Raw genomic sequence first — 18,440 nt, 5'->3', positions numbered from 1 at the left:
CAAAAGGTGGCAAGTTGCAGGAGAAGATGGTAGAGAAGTCAGTGGGAGCTGCATCATGGAGAGCTGTGAGTGCTCCTTTCCTTTCTGGCTCGTAGGCATTTAACAACTGCACAGAGTTGTGCAAACACAGAACTGAGTGTGTCCCCCTCACATGAGGCCTCAGGAAAGGCATTCTAGAAGAGAAGATGATACATGGTTTCTTCTAAGGTTGCAGACTCAGAAGTCTGATGCCAGACAGTTAATGTAAATGTGTGAGTGGGAGAGTGGGGTCCCAAATATTGCATGGGGCATGCTTGTATTTTGAAAAAGTGTTTTTTATTTGGAAGTCACATTTACCTAGGCATTTTAAATTTTATCTGGCATCCTTACATGAGAACTAAACACAATTTGTAGGCTGCATATGTACCAATTAGCAACTACTGTGGAGTTTGTGTTGTTATTGGCCCTGAGGGACTATGAGGCGGTGACAGCTAAGGCTGGGAGAGGAATGTCACGGAGAGCCTGTGCCATGAAGGCTTCTGGAGGGACTCAGTATACTCTAAGGACAAACTGCAAGAAGCCTTCTGCCTAGACCAGGGGTTTCAGAGTGCAGGTGCCCCTGCTTTTCTCCACACTGCTTTTCTCTGCTTCTCTTCCTTGTGCATTGGTCCCTTCTCTCCTGTTACAGAAAAATCTCCTCCACAAGGTAAGCAGCACATCTGTGGCTGACCCTGTTGCAATCTCTGATAGAAAGAACTCCTTTCTTCCAGAAGAATTCCAGTGTTTTAGAATCACATGCCCATATCTTAAACTAATTACTGTTGCCAAGGGGTGAGAAACTCCGGTTGTCCAAGACTAAATAAAGTGCCGCAACCAGAGGCAAATCTAAGGTGTATAATAGCTGGCTCTTAGGGGCTTGTGAAAACCAGTTGTTAACTATTCAGGAATTATGCAAGCAGGTAAACTGTTGGTGGCTTGAAACAGGCCATGGTGGGAATATTTACACCGTGGAGATGGGCAGGCGCCACACATCAGAGCAGTGTTTACACACCAGGGCAGTGTTTTTGTTTTCTGGTTTTTGTTTAGTTTTGTTTTGTTTTTGGTGGTGGTGGTTGTTTTTAGCAGCATAAAACATAATAATAGCAAATATTTAAATTGGATTTGCTGGTGTGCCAGGCTCTGCTCTAAGCATTTTACATCTGTTAGCCCTGCAGCACTGGTTTTACATCAAGCAGGATCATGATGTGTACTTTTTTATTGTCCATAGTACTTTGTACTACAGAGTGACTCAGTGCATTTTTTATTGTTTTTTTCCTTCTAGTGATTGAATGAAAATCTGTAAAACATGCAGGTCAGTGGTTTTAGTGTTCTCTGTGCTTTAGAGAGAGCCCACCGTAGCCTGTAGGCGTGGAAGCTCTGGGTAGTTTTAAGAAGTATCACCTGTGGTTCTGAATCACCACCAGAGTTGAGAACTGTTGATATATGGTATTAACATAATGTGGGTTGATTAACAGTTGACCTGGATAAGGTCACATTGCACTGGATGGAAGTACATGTGTAGTGATTTTAATTCGCTTTATGACAGGGAGCAACTCGATTTGACATTTGACAAGGAGCCTTTGCTTTCTCCATGCTCATATCCTGACACTCAGACTCTGATGCCCCTACCCCACCTCTCTGCAGGCTCCTCAGTTTCTGCACCTGGGTTGCCCCCCACCCCCATTCCCTCTAACATTCACCTGTTGAACTGCTACCTCTTAAGTATCAGTGTAAACCTCACCACCCCAGGGAGATTTCTTCCACTCCTCCAATGCCCTCTTCTTTGTAAGAGTATGACATGTTATCAAAACCTGTTGTGGGTTAATATCTATAGAAGTGTCAGATTGTTCAGTGTGTCCTTTTGAACAGTGCGCAGGCCAACTTAGACCACTGTTTTGCTCAGGTTCAAGTGTACCCGACACTGGCCAAGGAACACTTCAAGGTAGAATAATGTAGGGCCATCTACCTTCTGTGCGCTTTTTGTTTGGTATATACAGTTCTTTTAAAATTGAGCCAGCACTTAAAAACCTGATGTTTCACTGAAAAACATAGCATTTTTTTGTTGTTGTTGAGAAATAAGATCTGTCAGCAATCAGCAGAGTATTTATTATTGTAATTAATGTACTTGCTTCCGGAGGCTTTCTTTGTCCTTTTTCTTTAGGTGTTTTTTTTTTTTTTTTTTTTTTTAATGGTTTTGTGTATGTGTGTGTGGAAAAATAAGAGTGATTTTCTGTATCTAATAGCAGCATCATGACTTGTTTAGATCTCCTGCCTGGTGCCCATGTGTATTTCACTCTGAGATTTCACTGACATGGAGCCTTTCTGCCCAGAATGGACCAAGGATGGATGGATAGAGTCGTCATCATCTTTATCATCTTAGTGATATGTTAAAAAAGTTTAAAAAGCTTTGTCAAGTCTTAAATTATGATCTCCAGCACATTAGAATTCAGAAGCAGGGTTAATAATTGTCTTTGCTTGTATAATTGTATGCTGATGGTATAATTTTGAATGGGACAGCTACCTGGGGCATGCAGGGGTTGATAAATTGCTTGTGAAGGAGAATTAAACTGCAGAACTTCACAATTACAGATATTTCCCTCCTCTGACCTGCCTCTGTCAGTGATTCCATTAGGTTTTTAGGTCTGTGACATTTAGAATGAATAGTGGGTGTTATATTTAATCTCTTTTTCTTTCCTTTATTTGCAGCTCATTTATAATAGTTTTGCCCAGTTCCTAGTGAAGGAGAAAGGGTATGATAAAGAATTGCTCAATGTGACCCCAGAGGATTGGGATTTCTGGTAAGTTCTTTTCTTTTCTCTTTTTTAAAGTCTGTACATCTCCTGTGGTTCTAAATGTTACCGATAAAGCTATAATGCTTTCTCTTCTATGAAGGTAGAATGCAAAATGTGAAATTGAGTCAAAGGACAAATGTCTTCTATGTTAAAAGCTTTGTATTTAATGAATTAAAGTGTTTTCTACTTTAAACAAGTATAGACTTGCTTAATTAAATGTGAAAATAAGCTAAGAGCTTATATGACTAATTTGGATATTTTTGTACGGTTTAAGTTTGTCATAATAATTTGTTGTTAAGAACTGTTTCTAAAATTTATATCTTTAAGAAAAAGGTTTAGTTTACTACTCTTTAATTTAAGAACTGCAAGAGAAGATAGGGAATCATCACATTTTGAGTAAGCATCTGAATTAGGACCATTGGTTTTGGTCATTTGGATCGATAGTCTCAAAAGTCTTACTGCTATTCCCTTTCTGGGTTAGGACTCAACCTCCCAAAGTTTCCTTTGTCTTCTTTATTTAGATAACAACACAAACAAAAACCCTAAGACACTTTAAACTGTTCAGTTTAAATTTAATAACAGGCCAGGCAGGTGTAGTGGCTCACATCTGTAATCCCAGCACTTTGATAGGCTGAAGTGGGTGGATCATTTGAGTCTAGGAGTTGGAGACCAGCTTGGGCAACATGACAAAATCCCAACTCTGCAAAAAATAAAAAAAATAAAAGATTAGCTAGATGTGGCAGCACGCACCTGTATTCCCGGCTACTGAAGACACTGAAGTGGGAGGATTGCTTGAACCCAGGAGGTCTAGGCTGCTGTGAGCTGTTGATCATGCCACTGCATTCCAGTCTGGGCTACAAAGTGAAATCCTGTCTCCAAAAAAATAAATAAATAAAATCAATAACAATCCTAAAACACATGAAAAATACGTACATAATGTTGATCTAGTAGACATTCTTTTGATTTTTGGTTAGTCTTTTTGGATGTATCATTTTTGTATAAGGAAGAAACAGTAACATTTTACTGTAAGAAAATACTGACTCTGAAATTTTACCCTGAACAAAAGTAAATAATGCTTCTAAAGTACACTGTCATTTTTGTTTAATTCCCTTGGTATTTGGTAGCCATTTTACCACTTTGCTTTTATTATTCATAATAATAAATCTTTCTCCCCAAATCCCACAAGTCTTTTACAGTAAAAAACCTAAAACTTAGCTTGACTTTCTTTTAGTGGTTTTCAATAATATGCCTTGTCCAGAGGGCAAGTTCTTGTAACCTGACCTAAATTGAGACAAATTCTAGAGTGTAGGAATGACTGGCTAAATGCTTAACTAGTAATATATAAATGTGTGTGTGTGTGTGTATGTGTTTGTGTATTTTATTTAGGGGAAAACATTTGTACATTTTAACAAAGGTATGGGATGATGTTGAGGTTATTTTTTTCTCTTTAGAGTTTTAGATTTATCTTTTTAAAAGCCTAAAGATTTTTACAAACTGAATATGCTGTCCTTTGTTTGCCTACGTAACAATATTCCTTTAATACCCACTCAGTGATGGATATTTAATTTTACAGTTCTTAGATGTTCTTATTTGTGTGATTAACAGATCATTCCCCTGCGTGGGAGAATTCCCCTTTTAGCATTATGATGTTTGGAAAATATAGGTTGTTATTTCTTGGGTTAGCTAAATATATTAATTGATTGATAATCAAACTTTTCTATTTTAGTTGCAAGGGTTTGGCATTGGATCTAGAAGATGGGAACTTCCTTAAACTTGCAGATAATGGCACTGTTCTCAGGTAATAAAACATAGTTGTGAAGTCAAAACTTTACTTTCTCTGAGACACTTTGTTACTACATGACATATGACCCTTACAATACGGGTTAAATACGATTATTTTAATTAATTAGATGACAGATTATCTGTCTGCCTACATATCTTTGTACGAATTGTTTGAGCCATTCAAATATGAATTTGTGAGGATTAGATTTAAAGGTCCAGTTCCTTTAAGTTTATCCCATTAGAAATATTTGTAGGAAATACAATAGAAAGTTTGCAACTTGCTGCATCTTATTGACCACGCCTTTTGGCAAAAGAGCCCGGGAATTATAATGTTTTAGCTGAGTATGTAGATGCCTAAAATAAAATTGGGCTTCTTTTAGTTAAGGAAGAAAGAATGGGTATCGGGTAGAGGTTGGTGTTCTATACCAACCACCCTTTCCTTCTCCATTTTTCCAAATTTGTCCCTATCATGCAGGGGTCATGTTGTGTCCTATCTCCTGTTGGAAGTTTTTCTGGACTGTTCTGAGTCTCATCAACCTCTCCCTCCTCCCACAGGCCAGGCTGACTTTCTTTCCTTCTCTCCTCTCTTAGTGGGCCCAACCTCTTAACTGTTGCTAAGGGTATGGCAAGCAGCCCAGAAGCAGCAGCTATCACTGCCTTATCTCTCAAAGGGCACCAGGGAGGGAGCATCTGCTTTTTCTCCAGTACTAATAGTACAGGCAAGACAACATGGGCATGAAGCTCTGCCACTTATTACATACACAAACAGGATCAGAATCAAAGGAGAAAACTCCCAGACCCCTAATATATACTCTCTTTTGATACATGATTCTTTTTGCATGATGTAAACTCCCTTCACACTTTCCCCCAGGCCTTCCCCTAAGGTGCATCTAACTAAAGCAGGTGTAGTCCCACCTTTGGTATTTTGTAATTTGTTTCCATGTTTATCTCTCAGGCATCCAGAGATGGGATATGTGTAAATGCAGCTTTGTCAATGACCTTTAACTCTACTGTCAGATTCACAGTGTTCTTGGCTATCTTCAACCATGGTTAAAAGAATGAAAAGCATTCTACAATTTTGTTTCTTCCTCTCCTTGCTTGTCTGTCTGTTCCTGTCCCCATCCTCCTCCTGCAAGGTCTGTTTCTCTCCATTCAAGTCCTGGCTGACCTTTAGTTTCTCCTGAATATATTAGCATATCTCCTTGATACTTTCTTTCAACCAGTATAGTAGATTCCTTGTCTTAAATTTCTCATTTGGGATTCCTTGATCTTTACATATAGCTTTCTAAAATGCTAACCCCTTCATAAAAAAGTGCCCATTTGTTTTTTCTTATTTTATTTATTTTTTCCTTCATATTATTTTGTTACTGCATTGTAATACCAAGAGAATAGTATTCTTGATCATTATCATTTCTCATAATAAACTACACTAAAATTTCAACTACAGTAATCTCTCCTTATCCTCAGAGATTATCTTCCAAGACCCTCAGTGGTTACTTGAAATCACAGATAATGCATATCCCTACATGTACTATGTCTTATCCTATAATAAAGTTTAATTTATAAACTAGGTACAGTAAGAAAATAAAAATAAAATATAACAATAGAACTCAGAATGGTATGCAACTTAAAACTTATGCATTGCTTGTTTCTGGAATTATGCCCTTAGTATTTTTCAACCCAGGTTGACCACAGGTAACTGAAACTGTGGAAAGCAAAACTAGATAAGGGAGAACTACCATATTTCTCTACAGAGTAAGAGTTTTTTAGCTGGACCTAACTGATGCAAAAGCATTATTTTGAGCCCAGAAAATACCTACTTTTTTGTCATGTTGCTCTGTTTTTCCACATTCCTCTTCGATTTCCCCATGTGGTTTTAGCCGTTTGTGTGTCCTTGAGTGGGCAGGTTGCTCCCATCTTGTCTTCACGGTCCTGAATGCTCATACTCACCCACCCACCTGTGGGTGCCAGGTACCCCCTGTGTGCCTGGTGGACTCATGCTTTGACTCTGGTACATACTGCTCTTTCTCTAGTGCTGCCAGAACCAGCTTCCCAATAAACATAGTTGTTTTCTAATTTTTCCAGATATGTTAATCTTATCTGTATAGTTAAAGGACAACTTCTCTAAAAAAGGGTGTTATCTTATCCATTGTTGACCTCAGAGTGAGCATCTGCCAATCACCTGCCACCTCCTAGATTAAAAGAGGGAAGTGCTACAGCTGTCCACAGAAATTTACTTTACAGAATCCTAAACAGGGAGGCACCCAACTGAAAACCGAAAAAATATATATGTATTTGTTAGCTCCAGCAGCAACAGGGATCCACAGTCACAATGATAGAGGAAGGGGCATTCAAGGGAACCATTAATGAACAATGTGCATCCTCTCCCAAAATCAGGGCAAGCCATGGCACCAAGATGATGACTCCAGCAGTGCTGGCAGAGGCATATGGCAAGAAAGAGTGGAAGCACTTCTTGTCGGACACCGGAATGGCTTGCCGCTCAGGTATGACTCGAAGGAGACAGCTTCACCATCTACTCCCTGTTTTGTACCTTAAACCTTTGATGTCAGGACAAAGAAGAGTGCCCCCCACTTTCCCCCTGCTGGGCAGGATGCAAAACAGAGCAGCTTCAGTTTTATAGCAATAGGATGTATTTTTTCCAAGTGTATCTGATTTCTGTTTGGCAGATGGTTCAAATTACTGTTCACAGAAGATTTTATTGGTACTCCTTTTACCTGTACTTGTTCTGGTTTAAAGATTAGTACTTAGAAATAATGCAGTCCTTAGTTGTCCTGTATTTATCAATTTGTTTTATGCTCAATCATTACCTTTTCTTCCTCCATCTCTGATTTCTCCACATATTTACATTACCTACCACTCCTGTTTTCTATAATTATCTTCCTTACTGCCAGTTTAGTATCATCTGCCTTTTTCTCTTATTTTCCTGTTTTTCAAATGATTTTAACTATTTTTCTTTTCCATTGCCTTTAAAGAGTTTCACCATGAGTAAACCTGAAATGATTTTTCAAAAATTATTTACAGACAGAAATGTGCATAATTAATAGGGAATGGTTACATGTTTTTACAAACAGACCTTATTAAAAATCCCAATTATTAGTTTCTTTATTTGTTTTAATTTTTTGACCACTTTGCAGTTTTCTTCCACACTACAGTATTTGGTTGCACCTTTCCTCTTTTGGAGACTACAGTAACCTGAAAATCATTGCAGCTACTCCTTGTACCCCTCATGTTTGCTTTGTTACATTTGCTCTCTTTTGAGAGTTCTGTTTTGTTTGTTTGTTTTTATAGAGAGCTGAAAATATCAGGAAGTATTAGTGCTATTGATAAAATTAGTTGATAGGAAAAACTAAGATTCCACATTGGAGTTAGATATAGAATGCCTTTGTATAATACCTGTGAAGTCAAATGGATGGAAAGCCTTTTACTCAGATGATGGTAAAGAACTGCCATTGTCTCTCCAGACGTTGGCAGGTGTAAACAGGCTGTTTCCTTCTCCTGGAAAAGCCAGGCACATAGTTAAGTGTTTTACTCTGAAATTCATTAAGATCCAGAGTATTTTAAAGAAGTATTTGCCACCTGCTAAAAGAGCATTCATTCACTCAGTAATACACACCTGTTTACTCACCGTTTTGCCCACTAGAGAGCGCTGCCTCCTGGAATCAGCAGCTTTATCTGGAGCTTACTTGGCCAGGAGCCTGATGAGGATGCTCCCCGGAGTTTATCTGCACTTACGTGGGTTGGTTAGGGAACTGTTTCCCATCCAGGTGCCCAGTTCAGGTTGTGACACATAATAGTGGCCCATTGTTTTTGCAAATGAGGGAGAGCTAATGCCTTTAAAAAAATAGTATGTTTTTTTTAATATAGAGAAGTATTAAAGAAAGAAAAAAATGGCCTGTGATACCACAGCCCAGTTAAAGTTTGTTTAGATTAAAAATTAATCTCAGCACATGGTTAGAAAATTTAAATATTATAGAAATGAATAGAAGAAAGAGTAATTGTCTTCAACTCCTGTCCTCCAGAGCCCCTTTCCCCAAAGCTTATTTTTTAAATGCATACAAAAGGGATTATGTATTTACCTTGTTCTTTTTAATTTACATCTTGGAGATTCTGGCATCAACACACACACACTAGGTACACTGTGTTCTTCTAAATGCTGGGATGCTCTACAATTCAGTGCTTGTATCATGATTTATTCAATCAGGCTCCTAGCAGTGGACATTTATGTTGTGTCTGGTGTTTCACCATTACGAACAAGCCTGTGGTGATGTTTTCATGAATGTATATTTTTCACTTTCATAAATATATCTAGGATAAACTCCTAGAAGTTTACTTGCTCTAAAGATATACAGATTTAAAATTTTGATAAATATTGCCAAATAAGTTCTTTATTTTCAGGAACTTTGGTTGATTCTATATCTGTAGCTTTCTTCTACATTTAAGTGTATTAATCTTCAGGGTTAAAAACAGAGTTGCGAAGTATATTCCATATCAGTACACTTAGGAAATTTAAAGCACGGATGGATGTAGAGGTTTTTAGTGACAACTTGTTTGATGATCTCTTTTCAGGTTGTTGATCTAATATAAGACCAGTTTTCCTTGCCAGCTGATCTCCAGAGAGCAAATCCTTTTGAACTTATCTTCCCTAAATGGTAGATTATGTAGAAACAGCTTGGTCTAGTGGAAATCACAAGGAGCTTGTTGCCAGACAATCCTGGATCTGGCTCTGTTACAATTTGCTGGATAAAGTGACTCTGATACTAAGTCACTCTTAGCATAATTTTACTCATCTTTGAGTAGAGATAATATCACTTACCTGCAAAAGTGAGAACCTTTATTAACATAAATTTTTCCCTTCCCCTCAGTCCTTCATTTTCCATTCTACCATGGCCACTAAGACAAAGGGAGTAGGGTTGGTAGTGGCTTCTTAGGGAGCAGTCTTTCTGCTTGTAAAACTTACTGATTATTGGACTTGGTTTTAATTCAGAGGCTTGTTTTGTTGAACTGGGCTCAGTATTCACTTCATTCACAATAAGCTATCTTTTCTATACAGAGGTGGAGGTTGAAGCTTTCACGTGGTATAGTGTCAGAGTTTGGGTGCTGGGTGAGGCATTGCAAGCAGCCTGGCCCACTTAACAGCTTAAGGCTGAACAAACTTTGTGTCCACACAGCGGATGTTCAGCCCAAGTTCAACAGTCAAGTGACCTTAGCCTCTTGCATTGTGGGTGAAAACCAATGAGCTCTTCTCATTAGGCTTCCCCTGAATTACTTGATTAGACCTCAACCGTTACTCAAAATCAGTAGTTCAACTGTTGGACTGAATTTTATCCATTAGTACCCACAAATGAAGAAGAATGGGAGGAGAAAAGCAAGGGTATGTAACTGGCAATGCTGGGATACCTCCTGCTCCAGCAGGGTCTGAGACAGAAGTGCCCAACCCATCAAGTTGGGACACTCTAGTGTCAGGCCAAGAGATAAGACAAAGTGCAGATTAATGAACCTTGGGAAGCTTTGCCTACTGACCTAAGCCTTGGGAGTTCTGGGATGTCATACAGTCTTACAGCATAGCAAAGCAGAGGCAGAAAAGCACATGGCATATCGTTTCCCTTTTCTTCCAGATCACTGGTTCTTCACACTGGCAAAGCCATCGTGACCTTTCTTAGGAATTAAAAACAGCCTGAGAGGTTCCCTTAACAATTTAAGCTATGAAAGAATGAAAAACAGGGAGACTGTATCAACCAAAATATTTTTAACTGAGGGAATGAACACAAACTGGCACAGCCATTTTATGAATTAACAGAAAGAGAACTTTTATTTTATTTTTTATACATTTTAAAATAATACTACAGGAGAAGTAAGAGGCACAAAATAATATTCATAGGAACAGAACCCTGGCTTCTGCATATGGTTTTCTTCTAATTTCCCTATAATACTTTTGCATTCCAAAGTAATCTGTTTGATTATTGGCTACTCATTCATTCATTCAGCAAACATCTCTTGAGTACTTAGAATATGCTGAATGCTGCCTAGTCAACACTAAACAAGACAAATGTGTTCCATAACCTCATATACATAGCTAACAAATGGGAGGAGGTAGGAATCAAAATCCAATGATTACAATGATGTACTGAAGCATCTTATTATTAATGTAAAATCTGGCTTTGCCTACTGGTTCTCTTTGATTCTTCTTGGTAACAAGCATTCTCTAGGGAACTCTATGAGGTTGTGTCCCCTCAAAAGCAGAGTGGTTACTCCTGATTCCAGTAGTCAGGAGTGAAGGAATGAGAGGGTGAAACATGGAAGGAACAGTGGGTGCTGGACTCCACTGGGACTTCCAAGGAGAAGCACAGAAAATACCTCCCAGAGTTGTCAGTCCATGGAACAGGAGGCAGGGCATTCATTTACTGGTTCCTGAACCTGTTCCAAGTTTGTAGTTTGCCACATGGGCTCCAGAGCCTTTGGGAGGAAGAGAGTAACACAGTGTGCCAAGGTGGGATGGTGCTGTTAGCATAGCTGTGGCTGGAATCAGACATGGACCAAGGGAATGTGACATGGGTCATCAAAATTTTCTGTTCAGGGACAGCAGACCTAAAAGTCACATGTGCCAAAAAGGGCTCAAATGTAATTCTACCCTAAGGTCATCTAGAATAAACCAAATCCTTCTCTTCCATGAAATCTTGGAATGTACGTGTCCCATACGCTACACTTGATTTTGATTATAATCACTTGATTTTTATTCCCCCGTCCTCCCATTTATTAGCTACAGGTTTTATAAGATAAGTACACTGTGTCTTCACATGGCATGGTTATATTCTACTTATCACCTCAGTTTTTTTCACATTGTACTGAAATTTGTCTTAAATGGCATAAAAATAGAATGCAGTATTCTAGGTGGGGTTGGCCAACCAATCTGAAAGTAGGGAGCACTAAGCATGGTACTCCAGCGTTAGGTTAATTGATTGTTTTGAAATTCAGTGACATCAATAACATAAAGTATGGCTTTTAAATATTCTATTTTATTTTTTACATATACTCTTCTTAGTTTTTGCATTCTTTAAGATGACGAAAATATCTTTGAATATAGTGCTTAACTTCCAGATATTATATTTTAACTTTCTTGTGGTGCCCTCAGAGCTTATATCTTTTTTAAATGACAATGACAGCCAATAACGGTGCCATTTTGAATTGAAATGGAGGCTTCTTCAGATAATTAAAGCAAAATCTAATGTCTCTTCATCCACATTTCTGTGTGTTTCACATACATACGGTATTATGTTGTTCCCAGTTTAAAATTTTGTTCTTTTTTAGGAAAGTACTATTTTTACGACAACTACTTTGACCTGCCAGGAGCTCTTCTATGTGCCAGGGTGGTGGACTATTTAACAAAAGTAAGTAGGGACTCATTTTTTTAAACTATGATATGTCTCAGTTATAAATTGGAGAACTTAATTACATATTGCTTCTGAGCTGTGATTTTTGCTCAGTTTCTTCTTTGTGGTTTCAGAGGTGATAAGGAAAGAAAACTTGGTGAATTTGGTTAAAATATTTTTGGGAAATTAAATAGCAGTGACTTTTTTTTTTCCTCTCAGGAAAAATAAACCTGTTCTCCAGCAGAGGGTGCAAAAGTTTAGAAAAAGAAAATAAATACAGAACTTGCATCTGGACAAAATATTTTCTTTAGTAAAATAAATAGTTTCATTTAGCAAAATGAAAAGTTAAAGGTTAAGACAATTCAGCGTGTCTTTAAGCATTCTAAATAATATAAAAGCAAAGAAATTGATGAAATTTAAAAATTCACCACTTTGAGCATCATTTAATGAATGTAAATTTTTTCTTTTGTACTGTATATTAAATCAATCTCTTGTTATACTAGTTTATACTTGGGACTTAAGACCTGTAAACATAAAACAGATTTATATGTCAGAATCACTTTTCTTTATGCATATGTTATCTTTTAAAAATCACTGCTGTTTAGACCAGGCACCGTGGCTCATGCCTGTAATCCCAACACTTTGGGAGGCTGAGACCGGCAGATCACAAGGTCAGGAGTTCAAGACCAGCCTGGCCAATATGGTGAAACTCTATCTCTAATAAAAATACAAAAATCAGCCAGACATGGTGGTGTGTGCCTGTAGTCCCAGCTACTCAGGAGGCTGAGGCAGGAGAATTGCTTGAACCCGGGAGGCAGAGGTTGCAGTGAGCTGAGATTGCACCACTGCACTCTAGCCTGGGTGACAGAGTGAGACTCTGTCTCAAAAAATAAAAAAAAAATCACTACTGTCATTTTGATAATAGAACACAGGTAATGTTTTATTTGTGAATCAGAATTACATTTATGTGTTGTGAAAGTTTCCATTGAGCAATAGTTTGGGTATGTTCGTAGAAATCTTTATTAATACAAGATAGAGTCAGTTTCTCATTTGGTAGTTATTATAAGCAAAGTGTATCAGTTTTTAAATATTTTGGAGTTTGTATATTTAGATATAAATATCTAGTAGTCTGTCTTTCTTTGGAAAGGTCACTGATTAACATTTCCAAGGAAGCAAAGGATCGTAGGGTTGTATGTTTTAATGTAATGTTTATTTGTTTCCTGATTGAAGAAAATATTAATAAAAACAATTTACATTTTGGATTTGGAACCTGATTCATTTCTTCTATTGAGATTTGCTGCTCTTTTCATATTGAAATTCAGGTTACCTGTGCACTGAATTCTAAAGTAAGACTTCAGTCTTCTTAGTCCCATTGATGCCATAGTATCTTATATCAAACATTCTGATATCTCAGAAATTATATAATGATGTGAATTTGCTGTGTTTAAAAATACTCTATAATTTTTAGACTTTGATGAGTGGAAATTTTTATTTTATTTGGGCTAAATGAGCAATATTAACATTTAGTGATATGTGTGTATATACATAGCAGTGATTTTCATGGAAGATTTCTCTTTTTAAAATCACATTTAGAAGAATGAGAACTTTATTAATCTATTATGTTTTCTAAAATATAAACTCCTTTCAGAATATAGTAATAGAGATGCTCCTTAACTTATGATGGGGTTTTCTTCCTGACAAATCCATCGTTAGTTCAAAAATACTGTAAATGCATTTTAAACATCTGGCTTGCTGAACATCATAGCTTAGTTTAGCTTATACTCAGAACACTTCCATTAGCCTACTGTTGGGCAAAGTCACCAAACAAAAAGCCTATTTTATAATAAAGTATTGAATATCTCATGTGATTTATTGAATACTGTACTAAAAGTGAAAAACAAAATGGTTGTATGGGTACTTGAAGTAAAGTTTCTACTGAGTCTTTACCACTTTTGCATCATCATAAAATTTAAAAAAATGTAAGTCTTACCATCTTAAGTCAGGGACTGTCTGCATTGTATTTGCCAGCATTTTTCGCTATGCTTAAAAACTGAATTACTGCATTTATTACATTTGGAATTATTTTTTCAGCAGAACAATGGCCAAAAAACGTTTGATTTTTGGAAGGATATAGTTGCTGCTATACAACACAATTATAAAATGTCAGCTTTTAAGGGTGAGTATCGTAAAGAGCGGCTTCCTAATGCATGTTTGTTAAACTATGTTTGTCTGGTTAATTCGTTAGAAAGTATGTGCTTTGCTGTGTATCTTACTTAGGATTTAATTTGAGCTTAAATATTATTACAAAGTTAGTTCTGCTTACATTTTCAGAGGTCCTTTTATTTGCACTTCTTTGATGTTTATAATTGCCCATATTCCAAGCTGTACTGTGCTGTTACACTCTATTTTACCATGCCTGCCATGAGGTTCATTCTGTGAGTTCCTCAGAATTGAAGTTCCAGTTTTGCTTTTTCCTGGCTTGGGCATGAGGGTTGGTGACTTGTAACCATTAATGTAGTAGTTACAGACATGTGGGCAAATTGTATGCCAGCAGAAATTTTGTTCTTGTTGCCTAAGGAACAAGATTGGCTGACCCAGAATGGGGGTAGAGATATCACCAATCTTGAGCCCTGAATTTTACCTTTCTAATCACACCTTTGCTTAGATTACACAAGATTGCTTCTAAGGAATAAATAGATGCCGTTATTGTATGTTACCTCAGTGACTTGAGCCACATTGTCCTGATTAAACTAATCAGATGACAGATGCTCAAGAGTAGTATTTTTCAGCTTGGAAAAAATGTTGCCTTTTGATTGACATAAAAAATTGCTTGCCTTTTTAAAATGTAATTCAAGCCATCAAAACAATTTTAAATATTATGACTAAAAACATATCAAGACAGTAAATAGTAACTGCAGAATATTTGTTCAAATAGCATATTTCTCTGTTACCTGCTTCTTTCCCTCCCAGAGAAAAATTACAACTTTGGGGTGATTGTCTCATTTTTCTATGCTTAGTCATCAGCCCTTGACCCTGACTCAGATTGCATGTGGCTTTGTGGGCACCTTTTCACGGGTCTACCCTTAGTGATTGGGTCTGTAGGAATGAATATTCATGCCCAGTATAGGAACATATCCATGACAACTGTAAAAGCCACCCACCACTTTATTGTCCTACTTTTTTATTAGCTTTAAAAAATGAAAAGCCTTAAAAGAATGCTTGAGAACAGCAAATTGCTGCTTTCAAATTAATTCAGCATAAAAATCTATTGATGTTATTTTATTGTATCGTAAATAAGGAGTAGGTAAACATTTTGTGCTTTAATAAGTGAGGCACATCTTAAAAGTTTTAAACAGCAATATAAAAATACAGTACAGAGCATAAATAAATAATGTATCTCCACTTCTAGTCAATTTTTTGAAACCCTCAATGTCAATTATAACTTCACTTGAATGGGAGGCACAAGGTACATGTGCTAATGTTCTGTAAATCCAGAAAATCGTATCACATAAGATCCAATAAGGAATTAAAGAAGTCAGATTAATCACATTTTTGTTAAATAAATAGGAATAGGTCAGATACCTGTTTCCAAGTTATGCTGGGTATATAAAAAGCTTCTCTGCAGTCACAGAAAAGTTTGAAAAGGTTAATTGACGAAAGCACCTTGCATTTCAGATGAACTTCAATATAATATTTTGGGTTTTTTTTTAATATAAGAGCTTAAAAGCATACATGCACCTGTATATTTTATAGATATTGATGAAAGGGGCCGTATAGGCCTCAGAGTAATGCACCATCAGAAATATTTTAGGGGATACAGTGTCTTTTAAATTTGAATATTCAAGTATTTAAGTTCTACAAAGTTATATACTTCCTGAATGTTTCCTAAGAAATTCTCATATTAGTAGTTAGAAACAGGTTTTTTAAAAAAGGAAATATTGACTTTCTCAAATCAAACTTCACATAATTTAGAGCTGTATTTTTTTTCTTTTGATAGTTTTTTTTTTTTTTTTTTTTAACATAGCAGGACTTCTTTGGTGATATTTTTAAATATTGAAGGAATTCACAGAAAACTTTAAAGAGCCTTAGGATTGCTGACTAGAAATTCAAGAGGGTCTTCACATGTGTTTTTACATTGCTGCTCACTTTTCAGGGGGAAGGTTTGTTGGTCTGATAACTCAAATCTGTATTTCAGAAAATAAAAATTATATTCTTTTCAGCCTACCTCCATATGCATTTTGTAGGGTGGGGTAAAGTTGGAGAATGCCTTTTCAAGCAGAAGATTTAGATTAGCTCTGTAGGGTGTACTCACATTGGAGCCACTAGGAATCCTGAGAAAGAGGAGTGGACGTACTCAGAGGAGTATAGGCCATTTGACTCGGCATTGGGCAGCTGGAGCCACACCTGGTCATTTTCTGTGAGATCAATGATGGCACTCCCTGAAGCCTGATCCAGGTAGCCTTTGATATATTCATCATAGGTGTACATTACAGGGGTGCCATTCTTATACAGGCCTACCCAAACATGAGTCCCTTTCACATGCACGTGGTAGGAAAAATAGTATATTCCTGGTATCCTACAAGTAAAAATTCCAGTCCTTGGGTCATAATGCTGTTGCCTGTTATACAAAATCTTATCAAATGGGATGGGAGTTCCTATTGCTGGGTAAGCTTTGGAGAGAATAACAGTAAAAGCAGACACGGGCATTCCTGTTACTCCCTGGTTGGCACTAACAAGTGGCATCCCAGAAAGACTGGGCCTTTGGCCTGCCTTTATAAAACCTTCAGGCATGACTGCTTGACCTGGTGGGCCAGGGGGTCCAGGGGGCCCTGGAAGGCCAGGCTCTCCAGAGTGGCCTCTTGGACCTGGAGGCCCTGGTGGCCCAGTGGGTCCATTGAGGCCCTTAGTTGCTATGCCAGCTGGGCCAGGAGGACCAGGATTTCCTGGATCCCCTTTAGACCCAGGGAAACCTGGAATGCCTGGTGGCCCAATAGGGCCTCTAATACCTGGTATTCCAGGGGCACCTCTTGGACCAGCCTCTCCACTGTGTCCTGGCATTCCCTTAGCTCCTCCTGGACCCATGGGGCCTGGGAGACCAGGAGGGCCTCCAACTCCAGGATCACCTTTTGGGCCTGGTAGCCCTGGGTTACCCTTAGGACCACTGAGACCTGGTTCTCCTGGATACCCTGGTTTTCCACCTGACCCAGGGGAGCCCCTTTCACCCTTAGCCCCAGGGTATCCTGCAGGCCCAGCTGGCCCTGTGTCACCTTTAGGACCTGGGAGACCATGGTTGCCTGGGATGCCTTTTGGTCCTTGGGGTCCCATATTCCCAGGGGGTCCAGGTAGACCTGGCTTCCCAGGAAGACCTGCTGGCCCTTGTTCCCCTTTGGCACCTGGACCCCCAGGAAGGCCGGCAGGTCCTCTTTGTCCCTTCAGACCTGGCAAGCCTGGTTTCCCAAAGCCAGGAGGCCCTGGGGGCCCACTTCTTCCTGGAGCCCCAGGGAGACCTTTTGTTCCTGGAATCCCTGGCTGGCCCGGGGCTCCAGCAGCTCCTGACTTTCCAATGCCTTCTGGCCCTCGTTCCCCAGGAGGGCCTTGGGGACCTGGTGGGCCAGTTGGTCCCATTTCTCCTGGAAAACCTCTATCACCTTTGATGCCTGGCTGTCCTGGAACCCCATTTTCACCTCTTTTTCCCACTCCAGGAGGGCCAGGTGGTCCCATGGGACCCTGAGGGCCTGGAAGACCCCTCTCACCTGGACGGCCAGGAGCACCATATCCCATTTCCCCTTTCTGACCATTCATGCCAGGGACTCCTGGTGCACCCTTTTCTCCAGGAAAGCCCCTGGGTCCTGGGGCTCCTGTGGGTCCTTGTTGTCCAGGTTTTCCTGACACAGAAATACCTGCTGGTCCAGGGATTCCAGGTGGCCCCGGTGGGCCCCGTGGTCCTGGTAGGCCAGCTGGTCCAATATCTCCTTTTGGTCCATATGGTCCTCTCTCTCCTGGTTTTCCTGGGAGTCCTGGCACACCTGGCTTCCCTACAGCTGATGGTCCTGGTGGTCCTGGCAACCCTGGCTCTCCTTGGAGTCCAGGACTTCCGTAGCCTGGTTTTCCTGGTGGTCCGGAAGGACCTGGGTGCCCTCGAGGTCCAGCGGGTCCTGGTGGACCAGGAACACCTTGCTCTCCTCTTACCGCTATACCTAAAAGACACACCCAACACACCCACCCATAGAAGGGGATGGTTAGTGACTTTAAAGATAATCATTGCCTTTCAAAATACGAATTGGGATAGAATATTTCAGTGTCATTTATTCCATGCCAACAAAACATTCTGAAATGGTTTTAGAGAATATGTTTTATATTGCTTTAAAGAAAAACTGCTGGAGAAGATGGTTTCACAAAACCATGGCTACCATAATACTTTTATCACATGACAGTGATTCATGAAAATGAGCTGGGATTG

At 38.9% G+C, this 18,440-nt stretch overlaps 2 protein-coding genes across 4 annotated transcripts in view; one reads left to right on the top strand and one right to left on the bottom strand.

Moving 5' to 3' along the window:
* The window catches only part of NT5DC1 (5'-nucleotidase domain containing 1), a 152,320-nt gene that overhangs the window by 2,718 nt on the left and 131,162 nt on the right, over nt 1-18,440 (top strand). The window contains exons 2-6 of one of the 2 annotated variants that reach the window (XM_074397582.1): nt 2,725-2,816; nt 4,537-4,608; nt 6,990-7,096; nt 11,919-11,998; nt 14,075-14,156. In XM_074397582.1, coding sequence (XP_074253683.1) covers nt 2,725-2,816; nt 4,537-4,608; nt 6,990-7,096; nt 11,919-11,998; nt 14,075-14,156 — 433 coding nt within the window. Of the gene's footprint in view, nt 1-2,724; nt 2,817-4,536; nt 4,609-6,989; nt 7,097-11,918; nt 11,999-14,071; nt 14,157-18,440 lie in introns of both variants that reach the window. The other variant, XM_003938643.4, reaches the window with a different exon arrangement.
* Nucleotides 10,395-18,440, bottom strand: part of COL10A1 (collagen type X alpha 1 chain) — a 45,638-nt gene continuing 37,592 nt past the window's right edge. For both annotated transcript variants that reach the window (XM_010349312.3, XM_074397581.1), the window contains exon 3: nt 10,395-18,177. In XM_010349312.3, the coding sequence (XP_010347614.1) occupies nt 16,289-18,177 (1,889 nt within the window). In that variant the 3' untranslated portion in view covers nt 10,395-16,288. The remainder of the gene's footprint in view (nt 18,178-18,440) is intronic.

Source organism: Saimiri boliviensis, chromosome 4 (assembly GCF_048565385.1).
Source record: "Saimiri boliviensis isolate mSaiBol1 chromosome 4, mSaiBol1.pri, whole genome shotgun sequence".
Lineage (NCBI taxonomy): Eukaryota > Metazoa > Chordata > Mammalia > Primates > Cebidae > Saimiri > Saimiri boliviensis.
The sequence above is the reverse complement of the archived record's forward strand: the minus strand, read 5'-3'. Positions and strand labels throughout refer to the sequence as shown.